The following is a 17,921-nucleotide window of genomic DNA, read 5'->3' as shown; positions in this document are numbered from 1 at the left end:
ACGACCTAGGGTACCACATAGGCGCCTCCCCCGGATGTCACCTCTAAACATGTTTTGGCCTACATCCTTAAACTTTACAGCTGACATATTCATGTCCCCCTGCCCCCCCCCCCCCATTCCGTGGGCACCCATGTGTTATCCGGATGGATAGCAGAAGTGATGTTTACTTCCCCTTATCTGTCCCTATATCACCTCACCCTACTACTTAGAGACCCATTCCATTGGATACAACAGGCAGCCTCTGACGTAATTAATCTTTGTACACGGAAATATCTGACGAGAAAGCCGCCGTCATACAATCATAATGTAATGGTGTAGTCCCCTTCTATGCCTGAATGTGACGATTAGCGGAAATAGTTTGCATTTATTCAACCTAAAATGTCACAGATAATATTTCAATTAGGCACGTATGACTTTTTGATTTTTTGACTGGTATATGTACCCCACCCCCCACGGTTTAGTTTATGCTTTGAATATAATAAGTGTGTAAAAAAGTGAAAGAAGCAGTCAGCAAATGGTTCTGTACACTTTATATTGTCATTCAACATACCGTAATGTCGATAAATTATAGAGTCGAGTTCATTCATTTATTAGGTTTATCTTAATAAGGGGAGATAAAACATCCACGTGACAACCTTTGCTACTGTGTGAATGACACGGAAGTAATTGTATCGAAATCAGTCAATGACGTACACATGTGCGGATGAATATTTGAAATGTATAATATAGTTTTTTGCAGTATTCGAAAAATTTATCATTAATGTTTCACTTGATATTATATATCTTGGCTTGGTTTTATATAAAATACAAATAATAACAGTATTTTTGATCCATTCCTAATAAAATGATGCTAAGAAAGATAAAACGTTTTACACGATAATCTTTCGCACTACTTTTTGCACTCTTTACGCAGTGGCAGCCATCTTGACAAGAAGGTTGATCGTCATTTGGCAAAGTGATTCACCGGTTAACCGGTTTCTTTCGTGAAAACTCTATTTTATGCAGTACTGATCTAGCAGCAAAGGCAAGAAGAGGCAAGAGAAGGGGAATATGGCACAAATACTCCCCATTCGCTTTCAGGAGCATCTACAGGTATACGTCTTAAAGAGGCGGTGGTAATTAAAACTCTGGGTTATACGCCCCTTGTTTCAGGTGGCATTAAATTTCACTCAGATGCTTTTTATTTTTCGTTACAAAGACTCCTACGACTCGTCATCAATAGACAACATATGTTTCATTAATGTCGATGGAAAATATCCCTTACATTTCGCACTTCGTTTTTCTTTTTGGTGTGTAGGGTGATCAATATTATGTTGATGACCTGGCGTCAGTAAACATCCACATTGACTTTTTCACCGGCTGTCGATAATTGGGTGCGTACCGGTGCTTATTTGTTTATTTTAGTTGTTTAAAATTTCGCTCGATATATTTTTACTATGGAATATAGTTTTTCCGGACACTGATGAGGAATCGGTTCCGCCCCTTTGTAATAGTAAGTCTAGTTCTGCATGCAAGACCTGACGCTGATATTTATGTTGTGGGCGTCAAGGTCTTGCAGCCTAACTAACGGTGTTGTGTAGCGTGTTTTGATGTCGACTAACATCGTTATGTAGGCCAAATTTTCAGGAATATTTCAAACAACTGACAACTAAAATAACAATTTTTACAAAGTACGGTAATGTTTTAGTCATACTTTACTTACTCTGATTTCTTTTCTCTAATAAATTCAAATTCTCACAAAAGAAATGGACCTATTTTCAAGTTTTGTTGGCCTGCATTTCATTTAGCTTGAAAACCGGGAATGCCGAAATCGGGTTAAGTTGTAATATTCTTTAACGAAACAAAAATATCTTATGCCTATTGGAACTGTAAGTAACTGTTCGTTTCATTCAAGAAACTTGTCCCCTACATGTACGGTCTTGAACTTACTTTGCATTGCAGCAAATTCAAATTTATGTCAACAGAACATGAAAATGCATCCATTTGCCAGGATCAAGATGGTGCAGTAAGTATATTAATTACACATAAATTAGTGGAAGAGTGTCAGTATAGGCTGCCAAGCATGAGATGTTCCTGAAACTTTGATTACTCATTCTGATGTCGTCGGAACACGCTATACAAGGTCGTTATTTAGATAGTACGACATTGCACCTAAACAAAATCAACATGTGCTACGTCTTACATGTAGGACTAATATTAGGTCTTGTGATGCTCTGGTGGGAGTTTCATCTGTTTTAACTAATCAAAACTAATAATGTGTATGCTACCTGTTTTAAGCCATTATTAAAGTACCAGAGTCTGTCTTGTTGTATTTTCATGCAGTATAGACTATTTGTCCTGCAACATAAGACACATCACCCTGTATTTTTGTTCGGGGGGGTGATGGGTCTTACTAATGGCCCTGTGTAACAACTGGCAACCAATAACAATTTTCGACAAATTAAAGTTATAATGATTTTGTCAAACTTTACTTACCCTGATGTCTTTTCACTAAAACAAAATTCAAATTCTCACAAATTGGCCTACATTTCAATTGGCTGGAAAGCAACGAAAGTTAGGAATGCCGAAATCGGGTTAAGTTGAAATATTATTCTTTAATGAAGCAAAAATATATTATGCCTATTTGAAATGTAAGCAATGTTTCATTTCGTTCAAGAAACATATCCCCCACATGAACCTACTTAAACATACTTTTGGCATACCTCGACTACTGTCGCATTACAACAGATTGAAAGGTATATCAAGAGAACGTGAAAATGTGTCCATTTGCTAGTGTCATATTTTCATTCTGCCAGAATAAAGACAGCACAGTAAGTATATTAAAATACACATTAATTAGTGGAAGGGTGTCGATATAGGCTGCCAAGATGTTCCTGGAACTTTGACTACTCATTCCGATATAAACGGAACATGCTATACAAGGCCATTATTTGGATAGTAAGACATAGCACTAACACAAAAACATGTGCTTCGTCTTACATTATAGGACTATATAGACTATTAGTCCTACATGTAAGACCTCTACGCTGATATTTATGTTTTAGGCGTCAGGATATTACTGCCTAACTAATGGCACCGTGTAGCGTGTTTTTATTTCAACTAATGTTGTAACGGAAGTCACATTTTCAGGAATATCTCTCACAACTGGCAACTAAAATAATGACGCTTTTCTACAAAGTAAAGTCATAATGTTTTTGTCAGACTTTACTTACTATGATGCTTTCTCTCTAATAAATTCTACCGCTCCAGTGACCTAGTGGTTAGAACGTCCGCCTCGGATGCAGAAAGTTGTGTTCGATCCCTGGTCGAGACATACCAAGGCCTTACAAAAATGGTACTAACAGCTGCCTCGCTTGGCGCTCAACATTAAGAGGAACTGTAAAGCAACGTTTCATTTCATTCAAGAAATATCCTCTGTAACAACCTACTTGAACATACTTCAGCATACCTCAACTACTGCCACATTTCAGCAAATTCAAATGTATGTCAATGGAACATGAAAATGTGTTCATTTGCTAGTGTCAGATTTTGATTCTGCCAGGATAAAAACAGCACAGTAAGTGTATTACATATCAATTTGTGGAAGAGTGTTGGTATGGGTTGCCCAGTGTATGAGATATTTCTGAAATTTTGACTACTTGTTCCAATGGCAGCAGACATTGGAATACTCTATACAAGCCCATTATTTGGGTAGTAAGACATAGCACTAAAGCAAAAATAACGTGTAATGTCTTACACTGTAGGACTGTATAGACTATATCCACTATAGGTGTCATTTTCATGAATTTTCTTACACATATCTTTAACTAGTAGTTGATAACATTTTGCTGCTTATTACTGTGCCTTACAGGGCTTGATTTTAGTCCTACATTGTGAGACGCCTCCCTTCATATTTGTTTTATAGGTCGTCATACTGCCTAATTAACAGCGCTTTGTAGCATGTTTCACGGTTGACTAACCTTGGAATGAGTAGTCAAATTTTCAGGAATATCCCACACGTTTGGCAGCCCATGTAGATGCTTTTCTACAAATGAAAGTCATATTGCTTTATATGGACTTTACTTACTTGTTTTTTTTTTGTTCTTCTTTCTTTCTTATAAATTCAGATTCTCACACAAGCAAATGGGCATATTTTCAGGTTACATTAACCTACATTTCAGTTGCTGGAATGCAATGTAAGTTGGGATTGCCAATATCAGTTAAAAGGATATGTATATTGTATGAAATGAAGCTAAACACTTTTCTTCAATATTGCTATAGTTTTGATCATTTCGTTAAAGAAATACTCATCTTAATCTGAATCTGAGACATTTTGCCAGTAGCTTCCCGTCTATCGATGGTTGTTTCGGGATCTTTGTGGATTCTTCTTCTACCAAATATTCTGTCATATTATAGCCTATCATGTACTGAAAAGTGGTATAAATATGCACAAAAGTAAACATTGTTTACATTTGTGACATGGAAACACATGGTCTTGTGAGAGTCCTTAAGCCATTGAATACTACAGACCGGCAAAGGGGTCAAGGGACATTAACTTTCACTCAACACTTTAGACCGGTATTCCGGTCTCACATACTTGTCCTGTGTTGGCGATAAATTCTCTGATTGGTCAATGTCTATGATTCCCCCATAATAAATATTTAAATCATACATTGATTCATTTGCATACTATTTGGATACATTTGGACCTTGAGGTAGGTTCTTTACAAGCAAGGTTTTTTTCTCCCAATCTATAAATGGAAATCTTCGAAGTCGCCTAAGTACATCCAAAAATGGTGGTCTCATCTGATGATGAATCGGAATTATCTGTTGCCTACATTTATTATGATCTTGAAAGCTACTTAGTGTTGAAAGGGTCTTTCCCTTGTAGTTACTTAGTGGGCAAAGGGTTAAGCAGGTTGATTGTCCAATTTATAGTTGCATAAGTGAGTGTAATGTTTGCACGCACACAAATTAGTGAAAGTTATTTGTATCTTTGTTCCTGACTTTTTTTAATTTGATTTTGGAGGCTATTTTGAAGTGTAACTGGGATTCTAAAAGCATCAAAATTAGCTGTTGATATCAGTACCCTATTTTACTTTTTAATTTCAAAATATTGAGTTATATTTCTTGTTTTAAATAACCTTCATTGTTACTGAATTTAGGTGTTAAATTGATTATATTTCTTTTGGCAGCTCCAAAATGTTGGTATCAATGCTGCCAACATTGGATTCAGCACCCTTACTATGGAATCTGACAAGTTCATCTGCATCCGAGAGAAAGTAGGTGACACAGCACAGGTGGTTATCATAGACATGAATGATACCAGCAACCCGATTCGCAGACCAATATCTGCTGATTCAGCAATTATGAACCCTGCCAGCAAAGTCATTGCTCTGAAAGGTATCATTGTTATTTTGGCACATTGAGCCAGAGGTGGTGGTGGGTAGATATTTTCCTTATGTTTTATGTCTGACTTAGGTTTATAATATCCAAATTGATCATTGGGGTGCAACATTGATTATGTCAACATAAATCATGTTTGAAGCTGAGAGATTCTAATTATATTATTACATAGTTTTATCATATATAAAATACAACTAATTATAAGCATAAGAACCTTGTTTCACTTTGAAGGATGGATCTCAGTTACAGAAATTTCTTGCATCACCTATGAGGGACAGTCATGCTTATAGCAGATTTTCAATATACATGTTTTTAATTTGGATACCGATTTTATCTTCCAAACATTTGGGAAAAAAAGAAGTCAAATTGTTCATGTTTGCATCAATTTGTCTGGTTAGGGAAGAACTTGTTTTTTTTCATTTCTCACTTATGATGAACATTTACTCATCCATGCTGATATTTTCATTTTTCACATTAGAATAATTTTGACATAGAATAATTCTTTTTTATTTATTATTATTGTTTATTCTGCATGTATACATATTTTGCTTTCTTATTCTTTGAGCACTTAAGCCTTCTGTAAATAAAAAATTATTGCAAGATTTTACATTATTCCTTTTTTTTGTGGATCTTTTTGCCAATTTGCTGATGCTGAAAGTCTTGTAACTTGCATATAAATGCTTGCTTGTTGGTACTTACTGTTAGCACAGCATCTCGCATTGCTAGTAATCTTGAGGCATTAAAGTTGTAAACTAGACTGCTCCATCTCATATAATGAACTTTGACAAATTAGAGGAAAGCTCTTGTAGAACTTGGATCCACAGCAATGGAAGATGAGCTGACATATTAAAAAGTATATATTTTTCAGAGAAGGTAATTTTCTGATTGGCATTTATTTAGCTGCGCTTCCCATCAGACACCATATGCTACCTTATAAATGGGACATCATGCTACATGATTGTAATGACCATACATGGGGCAGAAGTACATCTGTATTCAGTTTTGTACATCAGAATCCAGTAAATCAGGCACTTGTACACATACTTGTACTCACATTTTATTATTTTAAACATACATGCTAGAGGATTATTAAGCACAGAGTGGGCTTGAAGTATGCCGTTCATATAAGCTTCTGACTGCCCCAATGGCCTAGTGGTTAGAGCCTCTGCCTCGGATGCAGAAGGTAGCGTGTTTGAAAACTGGCCGAGTTGTAGCAAAGATTTATAAAAATGGTCCCAACAGCTGCCTCTCTTGGCGCTCAGCATTAAGAGGTTAGTGTTAGGACTGGTTGGATTGGTGACAGGATAATGTGACTGGGTGGGGCATGATGCCCCAGTGCTAGAAATCACCATCAACTGCCACACTGCAGACATCATAGCAATATAACTGAAAATTTGTAAAGCTACATTACAAATCCAAATTTCACACACTACAAAGCTTATAATTTTTTGCATTTGCATTTTTGAATGTACTTCATTGATACTTGAGTACTTTTGAAAAGTGACAATCTTTTACTTCAAATCAGGAAATCTAGGAGTACTTGCACTCCAACTTTCAGAAGTACTTGTACTTTAGTACTTTAAAAGTTATTTTGCCTCATGTCTGTAAATAACTTCATTTGTATGAAATTTATCACAACATGCATCGTAGACCTGAATATTTACTGTGTATTCCTTTTTCTCCAAGTTCATCCATTCTTTAGTCGCTGATACAGTACCCATCGAGTGATTTTCCATTCTCCAATTGTGAGAGCCTGTCAAGCAGTTCTTATCGTTCATTGTTTAGAACTTTTAATTGGCACTGTATTGCTTATATTGTACTGGTGTGCTCTCAGATCCAAAATACATGCATTACAACAGCACTGTGACCTAACATGCTTTAAAATTCATTTTTTTTCCCTCTCAGATTTATATTCTGCAAAACGTATTTGCACATGTATAACACAACCTCAAACAGCATAGACCCAGATCTGCCATGTACAACACAACGGCATAGATCTGCCATTCATATCAAGTCTCCTTCATTGTAGTGCCCATCATTGTAGTGCAGTTCTGGATGTAACGTTATTCCGTAGGCCCCATTACTTCAATTTCACAAGTAAACATAATCTCTAGATTTGATTAGTATCTATATTACCACATCGTTCATGTTGGGCATCAGCCTTTTGCATCCGTTGAGCCATTATCTATTCTGTGATTATCAGCTTGTTGTACTCACAAGGAGGCTGTATGACACCCGAAGTTATGGGCACAAAGCCAATGCATCATGTCTGCATTTGAGCTCTGCAAATCTACCACATCTGTTACTTCAATATTTTCAAAGCATTTATTAATTGCATTTGATATCATGCAACCAGCCTGGAATTTAATGATAACAGTGAACAATATAGATATTATATCTAGACAATAATCAGTGATTAACTTTGGACTACAATAATCAGTGATTAACTTTGGACTACAATAATCAATGATTAACTTTGGACTACAGTAATCAATGATTAACTTTGGACTACAATAATCAATGATTAACTTTGGACTACAACAAAATGATTTAAATCCTGGGTACATCTTGTAAAATTTGAGAATACACAGTAATCTCTTGTGTACTTTACATTGTGATTGTCATTTGTGATAAGAGGAAAGTGATGTCAGTTCCATTGTGTTGTGACTGAATATCAGCCATGTGGGACTTTATTTGGTACTTACACAAAGCAGGTGCTTGACTTTTTCATAATAATCAATGATTAACTTTGGACTTCTCAAATGTAGATGTATGAACATCCAGAAAAGGGCATGAATTTTTTGATAGAGAACTTTATTTTCATCATTCATTGTAACTATTTGATAATGTTGAGACCTCTGTTGCAACGAAGTGAGGGGTACACATATTTTATACTTAAATAATGTTAATGCTTATTTGGATTAGCTGTTTCCTGTTCCCAAGCACCCTAGCCCAGCCCCCCCCCCCCCCGCAGTCAACTCGTACATTTTCGCTTTATAAGGTGGTTTGGCACGATGTGTTTTCAGTAGTTGTGGGTTTTGCTGGTGCATTATAATGAAGGAGAATGAATATGATCAAGGTCTGCACTAATTGACTTCTGGTTCTAAGTGGTTGAGGTAAACCCTGATCTGTGGCATAATACATGAATAGTAGATCTGGGTCAGCATTATATGTAGATGGATGTGCTTCATATTGGGATAAATGTGGTATTTGGACACACAGTAGTTTGCTAATATATTGGGATGCATATGGTATTCAGGTGCACAGCTATATGCTCATGTATTGTAATGTAAAAAAATTGTACAGCAATTTTGTTTATCATTAAGAAGTCATTGAAATTGTCAATGGACAGGAAATTAAGGCAGGAGAGAATTCATGTAGGCATATTGCAGGACTTTGCCTTGAATATGATTGTTTTTCAGATGCTTGGAACATTCCCAAAGTAAATTCTTTGTTGTCCCGGAGATTCCATTACAAGGTTACATGTCAGTTTTCACTGATTGAATCTGTCTTTGGATGGGGAAATAATAATAAGACTGTATTTGAGTACAAACTAAAATGCGTTTTAAGTCTTGTAAGTTAACTGTCTCAGCATAAAATTCAGTCAGAAGCCAACCTGTTCTTTTAATACGATTGTAGTCCTATATAACTGCCAATTTTGATTAGTGAGTGAATGCATCAGAACAGCACTGGAAGAAGAGTCTGCTTTTTCCTAATGGATTCAGGTCGTGTGTGTTTATGTGTATGTATGAAAACATATATATGTATGTATGTATATATATATAAATGCTCTGTTAAGATAGCAACTTCACACCTTGTTGGGAGTTGATTGTTGATGTGCGCAATAGGTTTCAAATGTTCAGCCGCTGTGAAACTTTGGATGTAGGGGTTGGCTGTTTATGTGCATTGTATTCACATTTTGATCCATCGTGTCTAGGGGTTGGGTTGGAACTTAAGAAACGAAATAAATTTGTGTTTGAATTTGTGCCCCCTCCCCATTGCATGATGCAATAAAATAGATAAACAAAATGCTTATGTAATAATAAAATGAAATAAACATTTAAACTAACGTTTATTCTTTTTTTTTTCACCATGAGCATTAAAGAATAAATGATATCCACGAACTCCATATATGTAGCGTAGGCATCTGTACTGTAGTGTGTATCGTGTATATCAGATAACACATGACACGTTGTTCACTGACATGAATGTAGAGAAACAAATCGTGTTTGGTTGTACTCAAAGGCTTGAATATGTTATTTGACTGAAAACTGGATCCAACAAAATCGCAAAGGAGAGGGAAATAATCAACTGATTGTTTGAAGGCATATGCCATTCATGACACTGTGTTAGGTGCAAAATAATTGTATTATATTCAGGTCAACTCTATGACAGTATCTCACACAGAAAAATGATTATTTGAAAATACATTTGGTTGAGTGCAAATTACAATCTTTTCCCTGGCATGGATTACATAAAGCATTATTAAAGCAAGTTATTGCTGTGTATAGTATTTACTGCAGACTTCAGTGCCTGTTTGGGTATTAATTTTGACAATAGATGCCAAGCAAATAGAAGTTTGGGTGGCGAATAAAATCAGTTGGCATTGAGCTGTAAGCTCATTGTTTGAACTTACTGAGATAATATAAAAGACAAAGGTTATTTTTATTACAAAGCAAGTTGACCTTTGAAAACAACTTTTTTTTAAAGATATCAATACAAAAGTTATTTTATTACAGACTAAGCTGACCTCAGAAGCTGACTTTGGATTCTTTTTCAGTGTGCCAATTTTTGTTTGTTTGTTCACTTTACAAAGTCGGCTGACATAGTAAAGCTAACTTTGGTTCCTTTTCACCAGTATTCACTGGAATTTTGAAAATAAAATGAAACAATGCTTTGTGCAGGGACATTGATTCACCCAGAGGATTTGTAGAATATAACTTACTACTAATAAAAATGATGTGTCCCAGAACATACAGTACACAAAAAATACTTTCAAAATTAATCATGTTATCCCAACAAATGCGGTGTTCCAGCTTCTAAGGTAAATATGGTATATCCCAAAAAGCATACAACTGTGACACAAGTAATAACTTGGAATCTTCTGGAATCACCATTCTATAATTATGGTTATGTTTACTGCTCAGGAAAAGAAGAACATGGGTATACAGCTGACATTGGCCCCTTAGGTCTCCATACCTGCTGACACTTAGCCATTGGGAGAGCCACCGTAAGTCATTGGGTAGAGCATTAGACTCCATATCCCGGAGTCATATGTTCAGTATTTACCCTGTTTAGCTTGAGTTGGCTGCCTCTATGTGTCCATGGCAAAGGCATTTGCTCCAATTTTCTTTGTATGATATAGTCAATAATGTATTGAAAGTACTGTTAAAACCAAAAGCAAGAAAAAATTACCCTTATGTAACCCAAAGTGGTATGGATGGTTGCTGTAACAAAAGAGGGAGTCAGGGAGATGTTTTACAAACACTAATTTTTGTATGGTAGAAGTATATTGATGAAGTTTTATATTTATCAAAAGAATTTTATTTTGATAATGTAAGTGAACAGCAATTGAAAATGAAAACATACAATGGAACCCCAATATGACGTGATCATTGGGGTCCAAAAAAATTGGATCGCGTTAATGCAGGGTTTTACAGTATTTTACTTTTTTCAGACGCATTGGCACATACATGTGAATTCATGTCTGATGTATATCTTGAATAGGGTATCAACACCATTTACTATCGTGCCATCCATAATGCATGTAATTCCATTGAAAAATTGCACACATATTTAAAATATTCAATAATTTTGTCACAGATCATTGTGTCTTAATTCAGCATTTAATATATAGCATGAACAGAGTATTAACACTGTTTACTTAACTGTCTGATATCGTACCGTTGTGCCATGCAGTTAGTTTTTTCACAGATCATTATGTGTCTGAATTCAGAGGGAAAAATTATCAGCAAAATTAGGTTAAGAAAGATGAAGCATGTGTATGGTTCATTTCGTTACAGGGTCTTTGAACATTGTTTGTACAAATTTCATACTGCTAAAATTTTCTCAAATGTGTTTCTGTTTACCTTTATCGATTGTAAATTCCCAATAATTAACACTTTTACACCTATTCATTTGAACAACTACAGCAAGAATAATTAACAACTAACACATGCTTTCAGCGTGCATGTAACTTTTACTTCAGATTTTGTGAATATCGAAAGAAATGTAAAAACTACCATACCAATTATTGTGCACAGTGCAGAGTCAATCTGGTTGCATGACTCCGTAATTTTAAATTTCATCATTTATATTTAAAAAATCTGTCTAGTGGAGTTGGCTTTTTCGTGAACTGTTGGCTTCTAGCAAAGTCAAGAAGATTTTGACGCTGTCCACTTCTCAAGTTTCCAGCCACCTCAAACTGGCTTCTAGGTGCTCTACTGCCTCTGACACTTTTGGTATGGGAGTTGGGGTGCCATCGTCGTTGTTAGCGTCACTGGTTTCAGGCTCTGGTTGTGCAACTTCATTCTTCATGCTGACATTTGCAACAATTTCGTCATCTGAGATGTGCTCGTATATGGGGCAGAATCTTGTAAATTCAGGCTCCTCATCATCACTATCATGCAACGTGCAGAGATAGCATCCCATGCTTTCCTGCCGAGGTCACTTCTTTCACGTTGAGTGATGTCGAAGGAGGAGTTCTTATCCACTGCCGTCTGCTTGATCATTTGATGATGATAGGTTTGCTTAAATACCTATATGATGCCTTGGTCCAGTGGGTGGATTTCTGATGTAGTTTTCTTTTGGAATCAAGAGACTTTAATCATGCTGTCATGACTGACAATATTTTCTGCTATGGGGGTATGCAGTACAGTTATCCAGCAGGAGGAGAGCTTTTTCCTCCTTGAGTTTTTGCAAATGAGCCAGAACAGCTGGAACGAAGAACTTTGATGAAAGCATGCCTTTTCTTGAATCAGTCCAGCTAGCCGTTAAAGGCGTATCAATTGGAATCATCTCCATTGGTATGGCGATCAAATTTCTCTGCTTGAGCTTTCAGAATTGGGCCAGAAATGGGAACTCCTTCTGAGAAAGCCTAGAGAAACTATTGGTACAAGGCCGAATCTTGGCTTTCGTCATTAGCAAACTTAACCCTTTTACACTGTAAACCAATTTCCTCTTCTAGAATGTAGGGTAGACTACGGAGCTTTTCTTCTTCTGTTTTCCACCCTTGCAGAGTGGACTTGCTACTTCCTAGATCTCTGGCAAGCTGAGTTTGTTGTTTGCCCTTCTTTAGTTGATCCAGGGCATACAGTTTCACTTGGGCATAGAACGACTTGTGTTTGTGAACTTGCTTTTCCATAATGGTAAAATATTTTTATAAAAAATAGGAAACTAATAACGAGTTCATAAGCAAACAGCATACACACATGCAAAACCCAAGAACTAAGTGCAGTGGGCCTGCAATGGTCACAGTCACTTTTATAAAGTTTTTTTTAAGCTGAACGCATGCACAATTTCATACCCTTTAAATTTCCAGCTAATAGAGTGGACATTATTTACTGGTCAACTGATTGCATCTAATAACACCGCCAAGCCCAGTAAACATGTTGGTGGCTTTTGTTTTGTGATGTTTATTAAATTGTGAGAAACTTTTATCAGCCATGATGCCCCAGTGCTAGACATCACTGTACACTGCCACACTGCAGACATTGTAGTGATATGACTGAAAAACTTGTAAAGCTATGTTAAAAATCCAAATCATACATTTACATACATGTATTTCTTTATTTAAGCTGAAATTTGTCAGAGTTCTGAAGAAAATTGCTGGCAGTTGTGTAAATCTTATGTAGCCACTCCATTGTGAAAGTGGGACTATGTCCTTCTTGTCATCCAGTTCAAAATCACTTACAACATCTGGTGTTGAAATGGGACTAACATCAATATCTGATCTATTTTCTAAGAATGAGCCATTAAACTCTTTGATATCACTTGCACTGAACCCTCTAAAGTTGCTCCATCTTTGTTTATCTCAACTACACTTGTTTCGTAATGTGCAGAAAAGCCCTTATAGTGTGTCTAAATTTAACCTCTCAGCTTTCAAACTTGTATCAAATTGTTGAGTAAACAGGCCTCTCATAGGTTATATAATCAAAAATATGTAAACTTCTGTACTTTCAACCAATCAACATTTAGTTAACATAGCAGTCACATCCGCATATATGCGACACTGGGGTTTCAAGTACTGCTGAACTATACGCACATAATTGACATTGGGGTAGTAAACAAGGCTTATCGACACTGCATATATGCGTTAGTGGGGTTCATTAGCTATTTACAGGTGACGCTTAGATGCAGCCATCTTGAAAAAATTGTTGATACCCCTCCTAAATGGATACATCAACATGGCTGTTTTACCATCAGACGACTTAATGTGACTAGATCATCATAAATGAAAATGAAGCTGATCGGTCCTATTAACTTATTAACCAATGGAGGTTTTTATCACTTATGCCTGAAATGTGAGTAGGAAACATATTTGGGGGGCTATTTCTGAATACATCCTAATACATCGACTTCCAAGAGATTTCGCATTAACCTAATGCCTAGTTGTGTTAGAAACATTGTTTTTCATTGGCTTTATTCCTCGCGCATCAGCAGAAGGGTAAAGTTTGAGTTTTTGTTATAATTTTGCTTAACGGACCCATCGTTTTTGTATAAAGACCACTCTTTATTCCAAATGCCCATCAAGACCACTCTTTATTCCAAATGCCCATCTTATCCTACTTTTTTGCAAAGGTTCACCTGTCTATGTGCAGTTGAGACAGGTCTACCGTATATCTAAGGCCAAAAAGTCTAAAATCTGGACACAAAATTGGATTCCAGCCACAGGTGAATTTTGGGTGGAAAAACTTTTTTTTCCTCTGTTTTGTAATGAAACTACAGGGATCGTCCTGGGCTTCGCCAATGTCGCAAATTGCGATATTTTTTCCTTATTGGCGACAAAAATATCCCATCTGGCGATTTTTTTGGCGACAGACTTTTTGGTTATTTAATTTGTACATACAGTCATGGATTTGGACTGGATAAATTAAAAGGGAGAATGAAAGGAAGCCACAAACTTGACTAAGCAATGCATTGGAATCAATCTGTTACACAAATGATCCTTTGTTCGTATTGACAACCCCATGTTTACAGTGCATTGTTACATCATAATCTGCTTATGCTGACATCTGGGCTGAGTGCTGTATGCTGTGATACAGTCAATCATCCTACCGAAGTATACCTACAACTGACCGACTTCTGAAGACGCGAATAGAACAGATACAATTAATTGAATGGCTAATCCTCTGTTGTTTTTTTACATATACCAATACAGTAGTTTTGCTGAACCTTCATAGAAAACTGATAACCTTTGAAGTACCGACTACTGTGTATAAATACAAAGCAAATGGAAAAAATCTTAATCACAATTATATCTGTTGCCAGTGCAGCATTTTACTCATTGATCTTTTTCTTTTGCCATCAATCCCGTGTTACGGCTGCAGAGACTTAAACTCCGCAACAAGAAATAGCAAGAAAAAAACAGTTTTGCATAATTAAAAATAATTATTTCTCAAAATATGGTAGTGAAAGAATCCCTAAATTGGGTGGGAATTTATGCTTATATATACGGTCCAATATTGCCAGGTGTTGACTCGTGTAAGTTTCATTCGTGGGAATGGAGATCCTATTTTGCTTGTTGAGAAAATGTATGCATCATTCAGTGATCATTCTTGGGATTTAGGAAGCAATTCACTACAAGCTTTGTTGGGAGGGGGGCTGCTGAGAGATTACTTTTGTCACCTGTCAGCACTGTAGACTGTGAACGTGGATTCAGTAAGATGAACCTCATAAAAACTGACATCAGAAATAAACTCTGTATCTCATCTCTCGAGAATTTAATGAGAATCAGCATGTACAGATGTGAAAAATTAGACTTTGAAACTGCATTCATCAAGTGGGCAGCCCTAAAATCGTGATGGATGTTCATGTAACACTTTGTAACATTTTGTTAATGCTTGTTGTAATTAAAGTATTATCTAACCCATCTTTTGTAATTTTCATTGCCTGTTACATTAATAGACTAAATTAACACTTGGAAAAATGTACACTACTTGTTCTGGCGACACTTTTTGAAAATTGGCGACAAAATATTGAGGTTGGCGATTTTTTTGGCGACAGCTTTTTAAAAGCCAGGACCATCCCTGAACTAGAATGTCCACATTTTTTGGCATCAATCTAGAGCTACATCTGTCTACCTTTCTATAATACCACCCACTTTAGTGTATCATACATGACCTTGACACTACAGAGCTCAGCAGTAGGCTACTACCTCCTGCCATGTAAACGTGGCACCAGAGGTTAATGAGTTAAAAGGGGCTGCACTTATAACAGTGGGCATGGAAATTGTAGAAAACCATGCTTGAGTCTGACTAGACAATGACTGGTTCAGAGTACAGTAGAGCCTGTCATGAAAGACCACCCCTTCTGCCAAAAATAATGGTCTCTTAAGAGAGGTGGTGTCTGATAACAGGTCATAACACTATATAATTAATAAATCAGTGCATGGAGATCCTTGTCTCAGAACATAGTTTCTAATAGCAGTGGTCTCTCAAGACAGATTTTACTGTATATAAAACTGGGAAAATTATTATTCACTGCTGAAATTAATACATCTACAGCCTGGACTGTCATTATTAGTCTCCCCTACCTTCCATTCCAAGATTTGATATCCTTGCACATAAGTAACCATTCCCCTTGTGAATTTTATTTTGTTTGATTAAGCACTTTTTTTGTTTCTTGTGTAGCACTTTTAAAACTAACTTTGCTTTTGTTGAAGGTTTCATTATCTGAACACTTGCTGTATATGAACATTGACCCTATGCTTTTGATTGGTGCCTAAGCTAATTGAATTTATGGCAACCACTGAAATTAATAATCTTGTGCATCTCTGTTCAGTAAATTGCACGGGCTGCTCTTATTTCATTGGGTCTAACATCAGCCATTATCTTTTATCTTTATTTTATGGGTGTTGTGGGCACTAAGATGAAAAATAAGGGTCAGTGTAACGACAGCTTGGTGTGAAAGGGACATTGCTTTTTTTATATCTCTGCACTTTAAGATGATCAAAGTATGTTTTGTTTAGACAAAACTGACTTTATAAAAACACTTCCAATTATGGAGCGAAAGTTTGAACAGTCATAGAAGAAAAATATGCATCACGCAGAGTGAGGAGGGAAGGGAATACTGAGTGGAAGTTCATATTATGGTCAGGGAGCCACACCAATGTTAATTCGAATTTCTTGCTATAGTATGTGTGACCTTTAGAGGCAAAGTCATGCACACAGACGAAACTGTTCACTTGACCATGTATACAAAGGAAACTTTGTTTATTGAATCATATACACAGATGAAAATTTATGTGGTAGGCAGCACCTTTTTGAAAAAATAAACTATTGAAATATGTATTAGCAAATAACTGAATGTCAAAACACAATCATAAATCTATTATTATTGTAGTTATGTTTTAATCTTTTCTGTTTGAACCTGCGCTTGTTTTACTGATGCTGTGTTTTGTTTGACAGGCTCTCAGAGTGCAGGAGATGGAAACAGTATGTATATTTAATTCTATTACCCATCCCATACATACATACATACTGGATACATTTATCTCCTCTCCCCCTCCCGAATGACAATCTGGACACCTGCCCATTGAATAACTTAAATATCTACATACATCTTTTAGCCCATTCAACATGCACTGCTTTTGTAAGGAATGTGTTACAAACTATTGTCCTTAGGTTTCAAAAATTAGTCCCATCACAGTCCTCCTGAATGTTCCAAATAAATGCACAATTTATAAGTTATTCTCTACCCATATCCAATTATATTCCTCCTGAATATTCTGAATAATGCACACTTGACCTCCATAAGTAAATGCTATATTTATTCCAGGAACAAATCTTGACTGCCTTGTATCATGTATTTTGCTGTTCAAGGGTGCTTCTAAATGGGGCATTATGTTTGGCCATATGTTCCAATGCCTTACTACAGCTCAGAAAGTTCTATGTAATTTAAATACTTATTTACCTATTTCGTTGTTGAGCAGTTCTTTTCCTCATGTTTGATGTGTGTACTGTTATTTCATCATATCTCTTGTTATGAAATGAAGTTAGAATAACTCCATGCCATCTTCACTGTTAAGCATTTTTATCATTTTAAAACATTTTACAGAACCTCTTGACCTTTGTTCCAATTCTCACTTTGATCAGCAATCCTGTGAATTGTCTCTGTAGTTGTAATCATCAATAGGATAAATCTGCTTTGATTCTTTTTTTCATCAGTCCATCAATATTTTTAGCTGCAATATTCAGTATCACTTGTGCCTTGCCCACATAGCTGCATTTCTTGAATTCCTTCACAAAGAATCTCTTGATAACAAGTCATGCCTTTTATCATGAACAGTACACTTGCTTGTGTAACATTTACACTCT

General features: G+C 36.2%; 1 protein-coding gene across 2 annotated transcripts in view; it reads left to right on the top strand.

The window, feature by feature from the left end:
* Positions 1 to 909: 909 nt before the first annotated feature.
* Positions 910 to 17,921, top strand: part of LOC149779697 (clathrin heavy chain 1) — a 79,718-nt gene continuing 62,706 nt past the window's right edge. The window contains exons 1-3 of one of the 2 annotated variants that reach the window (XM_089940548.1): positions 910 to 1,092; positions 5,175 to 5,382; positions 17,013 to 17,039. In XM_089940548.1, coding sequence (XP_089796674.1) covers positions 1,051 to 1,092; positions 5,175 to 5,382; positions 17,013 to 17,039 — 277 coding nt within the window. In that variant the 5' untranslated portion in view covers positions 910 to 1,050. The remainder of the gene's footprint in view (positions 1,093 to 5,174; positions 5,383 to 17,012; positions 17,040 to 17,921) is intronic. The other variant, XM_089940549.1, reaches the window with a different exon arrangement.

This window comes from Sinohyriopsis cumingii, chromosome 17 (assembly GCF_028554795.1).
Source record: "Sinohyriopsis cumingii isolate HCF-2022 chromosome 17, ASM2855479v2, whole genome shotgun sequence".
Lineage (NCBI taxonomy): Eukaryota > Metazoa > Mollusca > Bivalvia > Unionida > Unionidae > Sinohyriopsis > Sinohyriopsis cumingii.
Note: the sequence above shows the minus strand (reverse complement) of the source record. Positions and strands in the feature narration are given on the sequence as shown.